This window comes from Leishmania major, chromosome 16, assembly GCF_000002725.2.
Source record: "Leishmania major strain Friedlin complete genome, chromosome 16".
Lineage (NCBI taxonomy): Eukaryota > Euglenozoa > Kinetoplastea > Trypanosomatida > Trypanosomatidae > Leishmania > Leishmania major.
Window position 1 is genome coordinate 260,994 of NC_007257.2, and position 17,214 is coordinate 278,207.

The 17,214-nt window shown below is 61.7% G+C and overlaps 4 protein-coding genes across 4 annotated transcripts; all 4 read right to left on the reverse strand.

Moving 5' to 3' along the window:
- Positions 1 to 1,139: 1,139 nt before the first annotated feature.
- Positions 1,140 to 3,359, reverse strand: LMJF_16_0740 (conserved hypothetical protein; the record flags this gene model as incomplete). The annotated part of the gene is made up of 1 exon (XM_001682101.1): positions 1,140 to 3,359. The coding sequence occupies one exon, from the start codon at positions 3,357 to 3,359 to the stop codon at positions 1,140 to 1,142; it is 2,220 nt and encodes a 739-aa protein (XP_001682153.1).
- Positions 3,360 to 4,170: 811 nt separating this feature from the next.
- Positions 4,171 to 5,982, reverse strand: LMJF_16_0750 (hypothetical protein; the record flags this gene model as incomplete). The annotated part of the gene is made up of 1 exon (XM_001682102.1): positions 4,171 to 5,982. One exon carries the CDS (start codon positions 5,980 to 5,982, stop codon positions 4,171 to 4,173), a length of 1,812 nt encoding a protein of 603 aa, XP_001682154.1.
- Positions 5,983 to 8,860: 2,878 nt separating this feature from the next.
- On the reverse strand, positions 8,861 to 9,853 carry LMJF_16_0760 (putative transaldolase; the record flags this gene model as incomplete). The annotated part of the gene is made up of 1 exon (XM_001682103.1): positions 8,861 to 9,853. One exon carries the CDS (start codon positions 9,851 to 9,853, stop codon positions 8,861 to 8,863), a length of 993 nt encoding a protein of 330 aa, XP_001682155.1.
- Positions 9,854 to 12,828: 2,975 nt separating this feature from the next.
- LMJF_16_0770 (conserved hypothetical protein) lies at positions 12,829 to 14,673 on the reverse strand (the record flags this gene model as incomplete). The annotated part of the gene is made up of 1 exon (XM_001682104.1): positions 12,829 to 14,673. One exon carries the CDS (start codon positions 14,671 to 14,673, stop codon positions 12,829 to 12,831), a length of 1,845 nt encoding a protein of 614 aa, XP_001682156.1.
- Positions 14,674 to 17,214: the final 2,541 nt, after the last annotated feature.

Here is a 17,214-nt window from a genome sequence, read left to right on the forward strand (position 1 = left end):
GTTCATTGAATTCGTGTGCCACATCTCACGGGGCTGATGGCGGTTGTGGGAGGTGTAGAGAGCGAGGGGAGGAGAGCCGCTGGGTCGCCGCCACCACTGACACCGTCAGCTCTGCTTTCTTCGCGGTGGATCAAGTCGGGATCCGAATAAGCAAGCGTCGACGGCCGTGCATGCGTGTGTGCTCGTCGATCGCAGAATTGTGTGCTGGGGGATGCTTGGATTAAGCTACTCGTAGGCTCTTATCACCCCCCCTCGCGCGCTGTCGATGAACGCAATGGAGGGAGGATGGGGGGCACGCCGCACCTGCGTCCTCTGTCTCTGTCGGCAAGAGGCGGTAAGGGAGGGAAAAGATGACGTGTCGCGCTGCGGACGGCGCACAGACAGCGATAAGCAACAACCAGAAAACAATCTTTTCAAGATGATGTCTTCCACTGCTTGTGTTTGTGTCGACCACCTTCTCGCCCCCTCGCTCTGAGGCAATCAGGCAGGGAGGGGGCAGGAGGAGAGTCGAGTTGTGGGCGAGATGGCGACTGAAACCGCACCAACAGAATGTGCGAGAGAAAGAGGGACGGCGGTGGAGTCAGGACGGCGACGACATCAAGCGCACGAGTGACACAATGCGGGGCGGAGAGACAGAGAACATGGCAGAAGAAGCGCAGGCACAGAGCGCCGCCTCAACGGCAGGCATGCTCGTGCACGTGCATGCAACGAGCTCTCCTGCGCCTCCATCCCCAACAAGTACGCAGGACTCCAGCGCACGATACATCTTCCGTTGTGTTTTCAGTGTGACGTGAATCAAGTCCTCCTGTGTCTGTGAACGCGCTTGTAGAAAGAGGAACTCACGGTCGTGCGAAAGTGTGGCGCCCCCTCCACCCCCTCCCCCGCCGCCCGCTCTTCTGCGTACGGAACGGACTTGGACAGAGAGCGCGACGATCAGTCCGTGAGGACAAGGAAACTCCTTTTCGAAGCGACGCCACATACTGATGCGTACGCTGTGTCGCCAGCGGGGGTCGTGGGCGGCCCCCAGCGCTGCGCGGAGGAGGCCCGACTGCCGTTCTTCCTTTCAAAAGAGAGCAACCGCCACGCCCCACACCCCACCATGACGCAAGAGCATCACCAGCCGCAACGCGGCGACTCGCTCACGCCAGTAGGGTGAGTAGTGGGTACTGGTCCGACACGGAGCAGCGCACGCGAGAGCTCACCCGAGCCTGTCGCGGCGACAAGGACGACCCCTCCCCAACTCGTATTGTCTGGGACGCAGCGACAGCTGCTGCTGCAGCCTCTCCCGGCTCGCCCTCGGCAGTCGCTGACGGCGTCAGCATGGCGGACTTCTGCGTGCTGTACTGAGCTGTGATGTACTGTGTATGCCATGCCTGCTCGACCGCCGACAGCTCCACCTCCACTGTGGGCCGCAGTACCACTACTCGACAGTGGCGATACTGCCGGAGGAAAGGGTGAGCGGAGAGGCGTCCGCTTCGCGAGGCCGGGCCACGGCGCACCCAGCGGCGCAGCAGACAGCGCTGGAATCGCCCCGCGACCTCCGGCATGCCCACAGTGATGTCGCCCGACGTGCAAACGCTGTCGTCCCCGTTCTCTGCCGCGCGATGGCACTCCGCCGCTGAAGAAGCCGCCGCGCTGCCATCACAGTGTTCAGTGCCCGCAACAAATCCGCCTCCGCACGCAGAAGAGCACAGTAGCCACGAACCCGTCGCACTGTCCCGAGAGGCGGCGAGCGGGATCGGTGTGCCGACCGGAGCGTCCGCGGCTACTGCAACAACGGTGGTGCTTGTCGTCTCTGTGGTTTTGCCGCTCGTCGTCTGTGCGGCAGCCGCACTCCTCGGAGTGCCATCGGTTGTTGGGGGTTGAGGTGGAGGCGGCGACAGCGGCCTGCTGACCGTCGCCGCGGCCTCATCCATGCGCATGAGCCTCTGCATCGCCTCCGATGATGCTACGTTGCGAGAAGGCCGAAAGTAGAAGTAGTTCGTCGCGTGATCAACGCGGTGCCGCGCGCACGTGTTTGTTGTCCGCTCCTGTCCCGCCGGCGACCCTGCCCGCACCCACGTGTCCTCGAAGCCAGGGACGTGCTCGCGTGCGCCGGTGAAGAGGTTGCCGACCAGCACGTCGGGCCGCACGTGGTGATACACCCAGTCGAGCGCCATGGCACGGTGTGCGTCTAGCTGACCTGGGGCCCGTCCGTGTCGCTTGGCGGCAGACAGAGACGATGGCTGCTGCGTCTGCAGCGTAAAAGGACTACCCTCGGCGCTGACTGCAGCGTCGGCTAGCAGACCCTCTGTGTTCGTGCCGAGACTCTTGCCGCGGTACGAGAGGTCCAGAGTAGTGAGAACGCAGCGGTGGCACGGCGAGTCAGCCTCGCTGCCGGCTGGGTCTGCGCCGCCCTGCCTCGTCGCCGAGCTCGTTGGGTTGCTCGCCTCAGACGAGGCGATGTCCGAGGCGGGGGCATCGCCCTTTGAAGTGCGCGGGGGCAGCACGGCAGGGGTGCGGCTGCGCAGCTCCACCGTGAGGCCGGCACCCATGCCAGGAAGCAGCTGGGCGTCCCACACAGAGCCCTCCTTGATGAACAGCTGCACTTCGCCGCAGCGGCCGTTGCGAGCACGGCCGACAAGACGGTAGCGGCACGAGGGTGAAGAGGCGACTGGGAGCGTCGGGGAGCTTGCAGCAGGTCCAGGCGCGTCCGTGGTCGGTGGCTGCTGCCCATGGCAATCCGCATTCAGTGGTGCTTCGGTGGTTACAGGTGCTACTGGTGCAGCTGACGCTGATGAAGTAGGCGAAGCGTTGCTTGGTCGCTGCTGTTGCAAATCGCGTGCGAGCTCGGCGCAGTATATGCGAAGACGCCGTTCCGGTGCCGGCCTTGGCGGCTTCGCTGCGATGCCCTCGTCGGGACCGTTGATGAGCGCCTCCGCGAGTTCTGGGGTGGAGTCTTGGAGAGCGACCACGTCTGACGCAGTGGCCCGGATCGTCTCGCACACGAGTGGAATGCGCTCCTCCATGGACAGGCGGCGCCTGCAACGGTGGTGGGTATGGCCTGAGCCGTCCACCGCCCACGACAGGAGAGACAGTGGCGGCGGAGGTGGGACACGTGGTGACCGTGCCGTGGCCGGTGGTTGCGACGGCGACAGCTTCGGCATGGACGCCGTCTCGTATGACAGTGGTGGTGACGTCGCCGTAGATGAGGTCGCTGTTGATGCATAGCAACACCCAAGCACCACCGCGCTGAGGCTACCGCAACGGCGCGCAGCACAGGTGCGCCTGAATGACGCAGCGAGGCCATGCGTCCCGCAAACATCATGGCTGCGGGCGCAGTGAGTGGCTCGAGCACGATGGAGTCGCTGTCTGAGCATGCCACTGTCGTTGTTCCGGTGTGCGTATGTGTAGGTGTCCGTGTGTGTGTGTGTGTGTGTGTGTGTGTGTGTGTGGTGTGTGTGGTGTGTGTGTGTGCACGCGCACAACGACTGGGCATGAACGGTGAAAAAAGAAAAGGCAGGTTGCGACAGCGAGCGGAGACGCGGATGCAACTCCCTTCACCGTGCAGTCAAGCACAGGGACACACGGGCACGCACGAGGAGGTGGCGGGTGAGCGCCAGAGAGCTGAAGCGACACCGGCGGAGGCACTTATCGACACAACGGAAGAAACGAAAGCGAATAAAGGGAAAGGTGAGGAGGCAATGGAGAGAGATGTGTAACGCGTGCTAATCATCTGGTGCGTCGGTGGTGTGTGTTAGCGTCCGCGCAGGTGCCCACACTGTCGCACTCCACCCACACACACACACACACAAACTCATGCACACCACGGAAGAGACAGAAGACAATGCACCGCTTCCCCTTCCCCCTCCCCCTTCCCCTTGCCCTTGCTCACAGGACGGGTGCCACCGTACATGACACGTGCCTCTCGCATGAGACGCGCGTTCGTCTACGTACAGAACGCGAGGAAGAGGGGAGAGAGAGGGTGGGACATGCGCGGCACAACAGCGGCCTCTGCAGGTGTTCTGCAGGATATTCCACCCAACACACAACAGCCGTGAGAGGCACCCTGCGGCATCAACAAGAGAAGCAGACATTGAGAGAGAGAGAGACACACACACACACAAGCCATGCCTCGTTGTGGAGCAGTCGCACACACGTCACCGCTCGAAAGGTAGATCGGGTGTTCTTCTAGGTGCTTGCGGTGCTGCGTTGCTGCCGCTGAAGGAGCTCCTCCTCCATTCGACGCCGCGCACGGGTCGCACAGGCGGCCACGCGATCGGCAGTGAACCAGTTAATCGCACGCGCCGCAGCTGCAGCATCGCTCGATGAGGACGCTGCACTGCGCCGCCGCTCCTGCTGCTGCTGCTGCTGCTCGCTCGTGCAGCTCCCCAGTAGCTCTTCCAAAAAGAGTGCCGTGCCCTCCTCCTCGCCTCCCACGTGAAACATGTACTGCACGCTGTCACGGAGGCAACGCGGCTGCTGGTGCTGCTGCTGCTGCCGCACCCCCCAGCCCCCAGTGCTATCTGCTGAAGTCGAGCCGGCAACAGCAGCGCGCTCGATGTCGGCCAGACGCGCCGCAGCGCCGTCTTTGGGTGAGAGGGAGATAAACTGCATAGGGGGAAATGTTGTCAGAGGAGCATCGACCGACTCCGGGGTATCGCCGAAGGCAAGCGCTTGAGAGAGCTCAAACATCAGCTGATGCTGCTCGTGCTGTGCCAGCAACCATCGCACGCACGTGGCCTTGTCTACGCCACAGCGATGTAGACACACGCTGTTTGGCTGGCTCTTCAGCTCCAGCCCAGCAGCCTCGAGGCGTTGGCGGGCCCCCGCGCCTGTCGCGGCGCACCGGGGGCAGCAGTGCCAGCTCCGAGAAGTTGCGAGTGGATTATCCGATGATGAAGAGCCGACCGTGGGAAAGACTTGGTCAAAGAACCGCATGGGAATGCCCATCACAACCACCTGCGCCACGGCGGCGCCGTCAGCCACTGTGCCGTCTGCTCGTGGCACAGGCTGCGCGTCCACCAGCGCGTCGCCGGTTTCCTGGAGAAAGAAGCCGTGCTGAGCGAGGGCAGCAGGACTGAGCACGTTCGACGCCGCAAAGCAGACATGAGGCGTGTCCGCGTCAGAGCCGGATGCGTCATCGCCGCCATGAGGAGCCGTCACGTGCACCTCGGCCAAGAGCTGCTCTAGAAGGTCCGCAAAGGCACTGTGATACTTCGTGCTCAGGCAGGCAGCGAAGAAGTCCTTAGCGCGAGCCGCATCGTGACCGCAGACATGCGAGGCGTGCTCGAAGAAGCGGACGAGAGCTTGGCGGCCCTCATCTCTGGCAAGCATGCACGCCGCAGCGTCCATCGTCGCTAGCCTACTGGCTGCGCTGTTCGCCGCGGCCTGCGAGCCTGCAGCATCTGGCGCGGCGCCTTGCTCGCGGTACTCTGTCCACTCCTCCAGCGCCACCCCCGCGGGCGGCACCATCGCCGCGGCCACAGCAGTCTCGCCGTTGCGCAGCCCAGCGCCCTCATCCAAGCACGAAGGGTGGGGCGCGGAGGGCACGCGCCAGTGGGGGTGCAGCCGGTCCATGTCAGACCACACAGCCTCCCATGGACGGCTTCGAAATAGCGCCGCTCCTGTGAAGCCGCATAGGTACAGGGTCCCTGGAGCATCCGAAGAGTCGATGGGCGGAGAGGGACCGGGTGGGCCGCGGTTGCCACCAGCCGCAGTCGCACCGGCAGCGGCGGCGGCGGCCCCCAACCGAAATAGCGCTGGCGCTAGATCCGGGTACAACTGCGACCACATGCGCTTGCCAGCGGTGGACACGACGCAGAGGGTTCCACCACACTCGAGAAAGAGCCGAAGCCACGGCAGGCAGCTCTTATAGTGAGCACCGTGGCCCAGTCCGGTCTGCATGCAGTACGACAGGGTCAGGTACTTGCCATGTGCTCGGGTTGGCGTGGGGGTGAGGGTGCCGTCCATGTCGGCCACGATCCAGTGGCCACGGAACATGATAGTCCTCTTGACAGCGATGATGAAATGGTTAGGGAGCTGCTGATGCCGCTACTCTGTGTGTGTGTGTGTGTGTGTGTGTGTGCGTGTGCGTGTGCCCTCTCTCTTCACCCCTTTACCTGCTGCCCCGCCTCCCTTCACGCCACCGCTGCCAAACAACAGGCGCGAGGGCGCCGTGACGCCGGAAATTCGACCAGGCAATCAAATCCCGGTAAGACGAAGGAACGAGTCACGAAAGCGTGAAGAAGAGCACTAGGCTCAACGATGGCGATGAGTCCTGCCAGAGTCGCGTACCCGTGTAGAAAGGTGGAGGTGTAAGAGATGCTGTCTGTGGTGCGTGTCTCTCTCCCTGTCTACGTGCATGAAGCCACCGTACAGCAGCGGCCGGCCAATTGGCTGGTGTTGCACCACCAACCTCCTCCCCTCCCTCTCCGGTGCCCTTCCTCTGTGCACGTGTCGATGTAGCTCTCTAGCAAGAGGTGCACTGATGGCCAGCGACGCAAAGAAGGGCGAGGGCCCCGCAGGAGGACAGGCGACGCGATCAAGAGAAGGAGTCACACGACGCGGGTGGATGGTGATGGCGAAAAACGGGAACCGATCAATTACAAGAGATGGGGAAGAGGAGACACACGACACACACAGCTGAAGGAGTACTTGGTAGTCGCAGCAGCGGCAATATTCTGCACGTGTTGTGCGCGCATCGCTGCACCGCTGCGGCCCACAAGAGATACAGATAGAAGGGAGGGGCAGAGGGATAGTCGCACGGACGTGGGCGTTTCACCCTTTTTCTGCCTGTCTCTCTCTCTCTCGATGTGCGCACCGTTGTTATCTTCTGTTGCCCTGTGCGCTTGGTGTGCGCTCGCCCTGGCGCCCAGACATCTCCACCTCTTCAAGGAGGGGGGTGGAGGGGGAACGGACATTTTCCATGCGTGTTTTTCCGTTGCTGCACTCGACACCCTCATCTTGTCCCCCTTCATGCCACCATCAGTACCCCCTCTCTCCCTCCTCCCCTCCGAGCTTGCATGTCGGTTTTCATGCTCTCGCATCTACCATTTCCCCTCCTCGTGTGACGGTGGTGATGCATCTGCCGGCCGACCCATCGACCGAGCACGCGGGAGAGCGAGAAGAAGGATGAGTACTGTCAGCGCGCGTGCGGGCGGGCGGGCGCTCGAAGATATATATAGCGTGTGATCACCAGATGCAAAAAAAGGGGGGCTCATTGCCCCTCCTACCCTCCGTCCGTCCACCGCACATGCGCAGATGCTGAAGGGACAGGGAAGTCAACGAAAACCAACTATGCATAATAGAGAAGGTATGGGATAGGGGGTAGGGGAAGGGGTTGAGGCGAGTGATGTGTGTATCCGAGCACGCACACACACACACACACATACGCAGACGTGGCGGTGCTCAGCGGTACGCCCCCTCCCCCGCCTCCCGTCCTTTTCTGTTGTGCCGGCATGCTGTCGTGCTCAGCTGCGCTGCCCCCACCTCCATCCCCAACCCCACCCGAAACGCTTTGCATATACTGAGCAACAGAAGAAAAAGTCGAAAGAGAAAGCATCGTCCCGCCTCGGAACAAGACAAGTAAGACGCTGGAAGGAGGGCAGCAGACAACATCTACGTCCCGAGATGGTCATAGGAATAGCAGGATCAGCGAGGCGCCGGCGGTGGTAGAGACGGCAAGGGCACGGCAACGCACCTGCGTCACACCGGACCCTTTCGATCGCTCGCACACACGGGCACAGCGAGGAATGCGACGCCGCAGCGGCCACGACTGTGCCCGCAAAAACACCAGATACGATGTTTCCCTTGCTGCAGCGTGAAGCCGTGCCCCACCCACCCCCTCTGCCATACAACACGCGCTCTACGCCACACTGCCCCCGGTCCCTCCTGCCACAGGCCCCATCGCGGGATGCGAAGCAGCCGTGGACACACACGATACAGCAGTGCGCCAACTCGGTCATCAGGGAGCGCGGCCCCCGCCTCAAGCTCTACCCACCAACAGCCGCCTCGCATGTCGCTCCAACGCCACGCAGGCCAGGACCTGACCACCGACATCTGTAGCGATCCGTTGCTCTGACCTTGCCATGTCGCAGGTGCCTGAGGCTGTCACCGCCAGAGGTGGTTCGGCGTTCGGCAGGGATGGGGTGGGGGCTGCTGCTAGGCCTCCTCCCACACACAGAGTTGAGGGGGCGCTGGGCCCCGAGATACCGCACGCTGAGAGGGGTGTGCACCCCCCCCCCTCCCCGTCACCAGGGGAGAACACATCGCGGTGAAAAACGAAAGCAAGAAGACAAGTCGCTTGCTCACACCCAATCGAAGGTGCGATGTCTCTCCTCTCACTCTCTCCCTCGGTGTTGGCGCGTATCTGTGTTTGAAGATACTCACCGGCGCGGCGTCATCGCCTCATGCACGCGTGCCCCCAGCCTGCACCTCTGTGCTCGATCTGCGCGGCACTGCGTGCGACTGCGGGCCGCATCGGCCATCCAATTGTGTGCCTCTCTCTCACCTATGCACATGTGTGCGTGGGTGTGCGTGTTGTAGAGCAACACAGCAACTTGTCGACGCCCTACGCGAGGTGTAGATGCACGGTGTCGTGGGGGACTGTCGAGAGACGCGAGTACGCGCTGATGGCGGGGCGCCGTCTATCCCCTCCCTCCCTCACCACTACCTTCCTCTGTGAGGGGGGAGAGAAGCAGGAACGACAGCGAGGGCGCCGTGCTGTGCGGCGCCCGAGGATGGAAGGGAGAGGGAGAAGGGGGAGCGTAAGAGCGGGTGCAAGTCACGTGAACTTGGCCGATCGCGAACTACACCCCCTCCCTCTCTTCAGCCGCATCCCGCCACCACTGGCACATACGAGCTCACGCGGTTTGTTCCTTTACAGCCTCTCATGGATGGCGTTCCTCAGTTTCACTGTGTCCTTGTGGAAGTTGCGGATACCCTCGGAGAGCTTCTCGACGGCCATCGGGTCCTCATTGTGCATGAAGAGGAAGTCTTCTCTCGACAGCTCTGGCAGTTTTTCCACATCCGTCACCTTGTCTGGGTGGAGCTTGCGGGTGACGTTGCCTTCACTGGCTGCGAGCTCCTCCAGTAGCGAGGGGGAGATGGTGAGCTTGTCGCAGCCGGCCAGCTCCAAGATCTCCTCAACGTTGCGGAAGGAGGCGCCCATAACGATGGTCTTGTAACCGTGCTTCTTGTAGTAGTTGTAGATCTTAGTGACGGAGACAACACCGGGGTCGGCCGCGCCGACGAAGCAGTCCGCCTTGGCCGGCTCCGCCTTCCTGTACCAATCAAGGATGCGGCCGACGAAAGGCGAGATGAGGGAGACGTTCGCCTGCGCGCACGCGACCGCCTGGGCGAACGAGAAGAGCAGCGTCAGGTTGCAGCAGATGCCCTCCTTCTCCAGCGTACGAGCGGCCTGGATGCCCTCCCAGGTGGAGGCGAGCTTGATGTAGATGCGGTCGCGGCTGATGCCAGCCTCCTCATACATCTGAATAAGAAGGCGCGCCTTGTCAATCATCTTTTGCTCGTCGAAGGACAGCTTCGCGTCCACCTCGGTGCTCACGCGGCCCGGCACGACCTTCAATATCTGGATGCCGAAGCTGACCGTCAGCTTATCGAGCGCGAGGGCGAGCAGGTTCTCGTTGCTGTCATCGCTCGTGTAGTGATCTGTGTGCTTGATGATGTTTGCCTTGGCGTAATCGATAGCCTCGGTCAAGAGGTGCGCGTATTCAGTCATCTGTGAGCCGGCCAGCACGAGTGACGGGTTCGTCGTCGCATCCTCCGGCTGGAACTTCTCCATGAGGCTGAAGTTCGCCGTATCGGCGACGACAGTCGTCATCTCGCGGAGTTGCTCGAGTCGGTTTGGCATGGTGGCCCTTTTTATGCCCCGTTGCTGCGCAGATGCGTGTAGGCGTGTAGGCGTGTGTGTGTGTGTGTGTGTGTGTGTGTGTGTGTGTATGTATGTACTTCGCTGCGGTGGAGGGGGCCGAATATAAGCGAGTTTTATTGGGCAACGTGTGGGTGAATGGGAATGTGGGGCTTTCACGGCCACAACACAAAACACGAGAACAGCAGTAATATGGCATGCACGAAGGTGGTTTGGACGTGGCAGTGCACAGGCGTGTGTAAGTGAGTGATGGGAAGGGCGAGGTGGCGTTGCGTGGAGGGGGATAAGAGTCGGCGAACAGCAAGAGACAAAAGGAAAACAAGATGAAGGGGACGAGGAGTGAGGATTAGCCACCGCCGCAGCAGCGGGCGAGCGAAAGACAGCCGTGGGCATCACATTAGGCTCTGGGAGTGGGAGGGGAGGCTGTGTGTTTCGGTGGAGGGTGAAGAAGATGGGGAGCGGCCTGAGGGAGGCGTACAGGACAGTATATGGAGAGGAACAATGAAGGAACTGCAGGTGAGCGCAGTAGGTTGCCCTTTTCTTGTCCTCCAGCCATCCGGCGCGTTAGCGAGTGGGTGAGCGCCCCTGCACCCTCCCATCATCTGCAGCGGGCCTTCTCTAGTCGATGTGCCCTGCCAGCCCTCCCCATCCCACCGTTGTCGCGCCTCGATACCACTTCTGTGTCTGCCCGCATGCTCTCGTTGATATTCCTTCGGTTTTGTTCTGCGTAGGAAGACAGAAAGCGAGAGCGAGAGCGAGCGGGAAGAGCAAAGGCCGCATTGGCACCGTCTCACTCCTCCACTCCCGTGCGTGTGCGTGTGCGTGTGTGTCGCCTCCGACTGCCTCCTCTCTCTCTCTCTCTCTCTCTCTCTCTTGCTCGCCCTTTAACGTTCTAGCAATGAATATAAAAGAAAGGAGGCATGCGTGCGCCTGTGCCGGTGCGTCGGTGTGCGTGTTCGACCCCAGCTTGAGAGCACGTGAAAGCAAAGCAAGAAGAAGAGGCGTCAACGCGCACATGCGCGCACACACACACACACACGTGGTGGCCAATCTACTCCGCAAGAGTGACCGTGAGACCGACGCGCGCGCACGTGTCATCATATCCCCCCACACACACACACAGACATCCACGCCCATTCACACTCACATTCCGTTGTGAGATGCGCATCAAACAGCAGCAGCGGAGACAGTGCAAGCGACACTACAAGTAACCACATGAAGAGACGTATGAAAAAGTTGTTTACACAAAACCGAAAGAGGAAAAAGTGCGCGTGTGCATGCAGGTGCGTGCGTGTGCATGCAGGTGCGTGCGTGCCTGCCCAGCACACAAGCAAGAAGAGAATAAGGAACACCAAAGTGAGGATGAGGAGGAAGGAGGAGGCGGAGGAGGAGAGAACACAGGAAGGCAAGCGCATGCACACACACCTGCATGCACCAGAGTCTCACGCCCCTGCCCAACAAATACAAGAGAAGCTGAGGAAGGGACAGTGCAAAGGAGAAGGGCAGCGGCGACGGCGTCGGAGAGGTGATGAAGAGAAGAGGGGCAACTGTGCCTGTGTGCCTGTGTGCATCTCAGCTCGCCTGCCCGCATTTCTTCTTCCGGATGCACTGTGACGGTGCGCCCCTGGACCTCCTTGTTTCTTCGGGAGGAGGGGCGGAGGCTCTCTGTCCTCGTCAGAAAGTGTTGCTGCAAACCGTGGGAAGGCTCTCTCTTGCCGTCTCTCGAAGTCTCTCTCTCTTCTCTCCCCTACTCCCCCTCTCTCTACAGGTGAGAGGGCTACACTGATACTGAATTAGGGGGAGGGGGGGGGGGCATGCATGGGCACTGGCAGGCAGGGAGCAGATAAGGAGAGAGAGAGAGAACGGGTGTGAATGGGGTGGGAGGGGGGGGGAGAGGGGGAGGAGGTGGCATTCGTGTGTCGAGAGGCTTCTCAGCGGAAAACGGTGAAGGTAGAAGGCACACAACGAGGACAGGGTAAGAGAGAAGAGAGAGGGTGGGCGAGGCGAAAGCGTGCACACAGACGAAAGGGAAGGAACCAAAAAAAAAAGTGTGTGCCGCGTGTGCCGTGTGTGTGCCGTGTGTGTGTGGGGGGGGGGGGAGGGAGGGAGGGAGGGAGGGAGGGAGGGAGGGGTGGTACGGGACCGGGGAAACGGAAAATAGAAAGCGCGCGCCTGCGGAGGAGGAGGAGGAGGAGGAGGAGAGGGGGGGGGGGACAGCGGCACTCGCGCTTGACAAAATGCGAACGACGCGCCAAAACAAGCGCGCGCGACGCATCACACACTCGCACCCTCCAAAAACCGGCGTTGGGGATGTACGCAGGGGGAGAGGGACAATCCCTTGTGCGCATTGCTGTTGCCGGTGTCGGCGCTCCTCGGCAGCGACGCCATCACTTGCAACACACAAGCACGCACGATGCCATCGACGTCAAGGCGGTCTCTTGATCGCAATGAGGGTAAGCACGGCACAGCCGACGCCCAACCGCCGACGCCCTCACTCGCGACGGCTGGGCTGTCACGAGTGCAGCCGGGCCTCAGTGCTTCATTGGTGCTCTCGAGGCTTCCCGTTTGCATGTCGGTCTGCCTCATCGTGGCTGGAGAGTCCGGCGAGCTGAAGGCCGCCGACGGCGCGGCAGGCGAACGGCTCGATCCGCGAGCAACCGGTGAGCATGCTGAGATTCTGTTAGGCGCCGGTGGGGTGCGGCTCAGCTGGTCGTCACTCGTGTTCTCGGCGCTGTGACGGTTGCGGGAGCCGCTGCTGGTGACAGCTGAGCTGCTCGGTGCAGGAGGGAGCCAAGTGGGGCGGCGCCGTATCCCCACAGCCCCCATTGTCCGTGTTGCTGAGCCTCTTCGACGCGGGCGGAGGTGGTGGTAAGCATGCGCTGCCGTCGTGGCCCCCACCTTGCAGCAATGACCTCGCTATAATTGGCCTCCACCGGTGACGGCGCAGCGGGCCAACGTTACGTTGGGTCTCGAAGCACCGACAGGGCAGAAGAAGAGGGCTTACCTGGATCAGTGCTCTCTGCCGCAGACCTCTTGTTCACGGGCAGCAGCAGAGGCACGGCTGCGTAACCAGCACGCTGCCGTTGGTGCGCGTCGACGATACGCCGGCGCAGCACTCGGCAGCCTGCCTCGATCATCTTCGCATCGAGTTCACCACAGTCCTCCAGCTCCTGCACTGTGACGAAGTCGCCGATCAGCTTCGTGTCCACGAAAAGGAGCGGCATCCCTGGCATGTTGTGCTTATTGGTTGCACTTCTGTACAGCCTTCGCACACGTCGGTGGAAGAACTCGCTATCGGCGATGTCGATGGTGTGGTGCGGGATGAGCTTGATGAAGAGCAAGTTCTCCATAAGCCGGCAACAGTCCCGCACCGCACGCTCGCCGGTCATGCTCGTCATGAAGAACAACACCTGCCCAGGGCCGTAGCGCGAGAGGCAGTCGTCAAACATGGAGGTTTCGTCGCGGTACCAGTAGTACATCATGTCAGCCTGTTGTGACTCGAAGGCGGCGCGCTCCTCCTCCGTGGTCTGCTTCAGCTCCGAGAGCCACGGCTCAGCGCCGCAGTATCCCTCATCTGCGTCCCCCCGCTCCGCCGCCTTGCGCGATGCGCCGTCGTCCGCTGCGCCGTCGCGGCCACCTGCGTAGGCCAAAGAGGGTACCGCCGAAGAGCAGGGTGGCAGCGGCCGTCTCTGAAGAAGAGTCGCAGTAGACGGGGGGGTAGATGCAGCTGTCGCCGCATCGCCGTTGTACGCATCCCGCCCTGGCTTCAACGCAGGTGGCGCTCTCACGGTGGGCGCCGCCGCGGCTGATTCGCGACTCTTACGCGCTGTCGTTGGTGCGAGCACGTGTGGCGCGCTCAATTCATCGAGCTGCCCCTCAGCCATCGGCGCGGAGGCCTCGCGAAGATCGGCCAGTTCACCGTCGTTCTGGCCCAGTCGCCCTCGGCTACGCGGGCGTGACTCAGTCGCCTCCGACCCGATCACACCATCAGCCGTACCATCCGAGACCCGGTGTTCACTGTGCCCTTTCACTAGCGTTTGAGGGCTCGTCTCGCCCACAGGCGGCGTCACCGTCAGGGCGGATGCCCCCTGTGTGCACTGCCAGCGTATCGTACTGCGAGCCGGTGTGCGATTCCTGTGAGGTGTGCCCGCTGTCAACGGCTGTGCTGCCGTTGGTCTCGCCGAGACCGGCACCGCGCATGTCGCGGTCGTGGTGCCTTCCGTGGCTGTCGACAGCCGCGTGCGCACTGACCGGTACCCTTGATAATAAGTCGTCCCGACCTTGTCGGCGCCAGCGTCGCTGCCCTCGCGCTCACAAGCACGCGGATGCGGACAGGACGGCGGTGGTAGGTATGACCTAGACGGGCTGCACGAGGAGGCTGCTGAAGCTGCAACTGGCGCTGCCACGGCGCTTCGCGTTGCACTCATTGTGGTAGGTCTTTCCAGCGACGGTGTCGTCGTCGTGATCGCGGTGGTGGCGGTGCTCTTACCCCTCTCCGCTTCGCCCTTCACATATTCGATTGCTTCGTCGATCGTCATGCGACGCTTTGATACGAGGTAAGCGCAGTTCTCGCGCACGTCTGCGTCGGAGTCGGGGCAGGCAAGCTCGAGCACCCGCAGAGTGCGGTGCTGCGAGGGATACAGGGAGGACAGAGCCATGGTACGCATGGACGTGTGTGTGTGTGTGTGTGTGTGCGCGCGTGTGCGTGTGTGTTTACGCTTTCGTTCTGAGGGGAGAGAAGAGAGCAAGGAGTGGATAGGAAGATGGCAAGGAGACTGTGAAGACGGCGGCGAGAAAGGCATAGAAGAGGAAAGTCCCCACAGAAGAAGGAAGCAGCCGGAGCAGCAGCGCTTCAGGAACTGCCACGAGCGTTGTGTGTGTGTGTGTGTGTGTGTGTGTGTGTGTGTGTGTGTGTGTGTGTCGGTGGGAGGTGGAAGGGTGGATGACGGATGGAGCTGAAGATGTGCACCCACTTACACACGAATACGCACAGTTGGGGCGGCGGCTGCGTCTGTGGAGGCGGGGTCGTTGAGGGGTAAGGGGGGCTAGGTTAGGTGGACTCCATCTCAGCTTGTGAAGCCGCGTGACAACCGCATTCCCACCGCACCAACACACACACACACACATCGCCACCACGATCTCATCTGCAGACCTTCCGGGAATGGTTGTACCATCACCACACACACACACACACACCTCCTCCTCTTCCGATCCCCCTGTCAAACATTGCGAACGGCGGCGTGTGTCAGGGGAGGGGAGGAGGGAGAAGAGGCGCGCACAACACACACACACTTCTTCGAAGTTGCCGCTATTTCTCGTCCGCCAGCAGCCATTATGCATCGAAAAGAGACCCCCCCCACCCCCGAAAGCAAGCATCAAAATACATTCGGAAAGATTGTAGACAAGCACGCGCGCACACACACACAGGCAGGCAGGCAGCCACACGCGCATGCACAGTTGCGTGTACGTCATGTAACTCATCGCTGCATACGCATAGGTGACCCCGTCAAGTGTCCACGAAGGGGATGCGGATGGCCGAAGGGAAGCTGGCAGCACTGGCAACAGCGGCAGTTGGCCACGAACTTGTCTAGGCCATGGTGCTCGGCAAACACGCATCCCTGCCGCCCTCCTTTTTGCTGTGTATCGATCTCGCGCAGCGTCTTTCCTCGTCCCCCGTCGCCCCCGTCCCCCTTTCCTTCCGCGCTATCGGCCGTATCATCTGACGAAGGAGGAGGGACGAGAGAGGGGGAGAGCGGGGGGGGGGGGGGGGGAACGCGTGTAGGGAAGAGAAGGGAAGGGAAGAGGAGAGAGAACGGGGAGGAGGTGTGCACGGCAGTGGAGAGGCCCGCCGGCAGCAAGGGGGGCAGAGGGGGCAAGTGATCATCGTCGCCTGCCCTAACCCCCATCCCCCATCTGCCGCATCGATGCCGCGCCGCCGCACTGCCTCGAAAGTGGCGAGTAAAACGTAAAAGGGAAGGTACAAGTGAAACGCAGCAAAGGCACGCACAACACATGAAGGAGAGAGTGCGCTCCGTCAGAGAATGTAGCCCACACGAGGGGGAGAGAGAGCGGCTGGAAACAGAGCTTGTTGGGACGCATGCCTCGGCGCACCTGGGTGTGTGTGTGTGTGAAGGGAGGGAGAGGGTACTTTCATCGACCTTGGCGTGTACACACACCACGGAAACACACACACACACGTACACACAGGCGCACACCTTGCAGGCAGATGCGAGCCGTCATTGTCCTAACCTTCTTCTCTTGTCGACCCGTGCACACGGGCATCGCTTTCAACTGGTGAGGGAGAGAGACGAGGGGGGCAGCAGTGAGAGAGGACTTGGGAGACAGTGAAAGGGGCAGAGTGCTGGGAGGAGCGCCCCACATGCCTGTCCACACCCCTCCCAATCTCAGTCTCCTTCACGATGATGACCCGACGCTCTGTAGCGTGGGTGCCGCACTCGGTAAGCTTGCGTCAGCTCGCAACGCCTCAAGGCGACCTGGCGTGCTGCCGGAAGGGCGGTGCCGACGCATCGGCTCCTGCTTGCGTGGTTCGAAGAGCGCTGGCGGAGTCCCGGCGGCGTCGCAGGCCGACGCTGTTAACGGAATCGAAGGCATTTGGCAAGGTCTCTGATAAAAGCCCACGTAGAAGGAGAGAGGGGGCCGCGCGAGGCTGGCAAGCGACGTGCGACTCCACGGCAAGAGGGAGAGAGGGAGGCAGAGAGGAAGGGGAACAACAGAAGCAAGAGAGAGAGAGAGAGACAGCGGCGGCGATGTCGATGATGGCGCTGCTGTTCTGCACTGCGTCTTTGCGTGTGTCTGTTGGGTGTATGTCCGTTCCGCCGCGCAAGTGGTGCCACTGTCGAGTCCTTCTCCTATCGCTGCGCGTGTGATGTGTATCCGCGTATACGCGTCAAGCGGTGACTGTGTATCTGTAACGTGTATAAGGCTGCGTGCAGGTGTTTGCTCGTCCCATGAAGCGTACGGATGGGTGCGCGCGTTCAGAAGCAGGTCGAAGAGATCCACTGCGAAGAGAGGGCGAGGAGAAGCGGAAGAGGAAGATAGAGAGGGAAGTGGAGCCACGTGAGAGGCGGTGAGAGGCGGTGACGCACACACCCACACACACACACACGCACTCGTGAGCGTAAAACCACAATCGCATGCGGGAACGTGGGCAGAAGCAGAAAACGTGCAACAGAGAGGGACGTATGTGTAAAGAGCGCTCTCCGCATACCAGGCGCACCGCCCATCGATTTCCGCACCGCTTCTCTCCCTCCTCTGTGGGGCCCCACCATGACAGAAGTGTGAGGGAGAGAAGACTGTGCCAGCGCAAGGACGCTGTGGCGGTC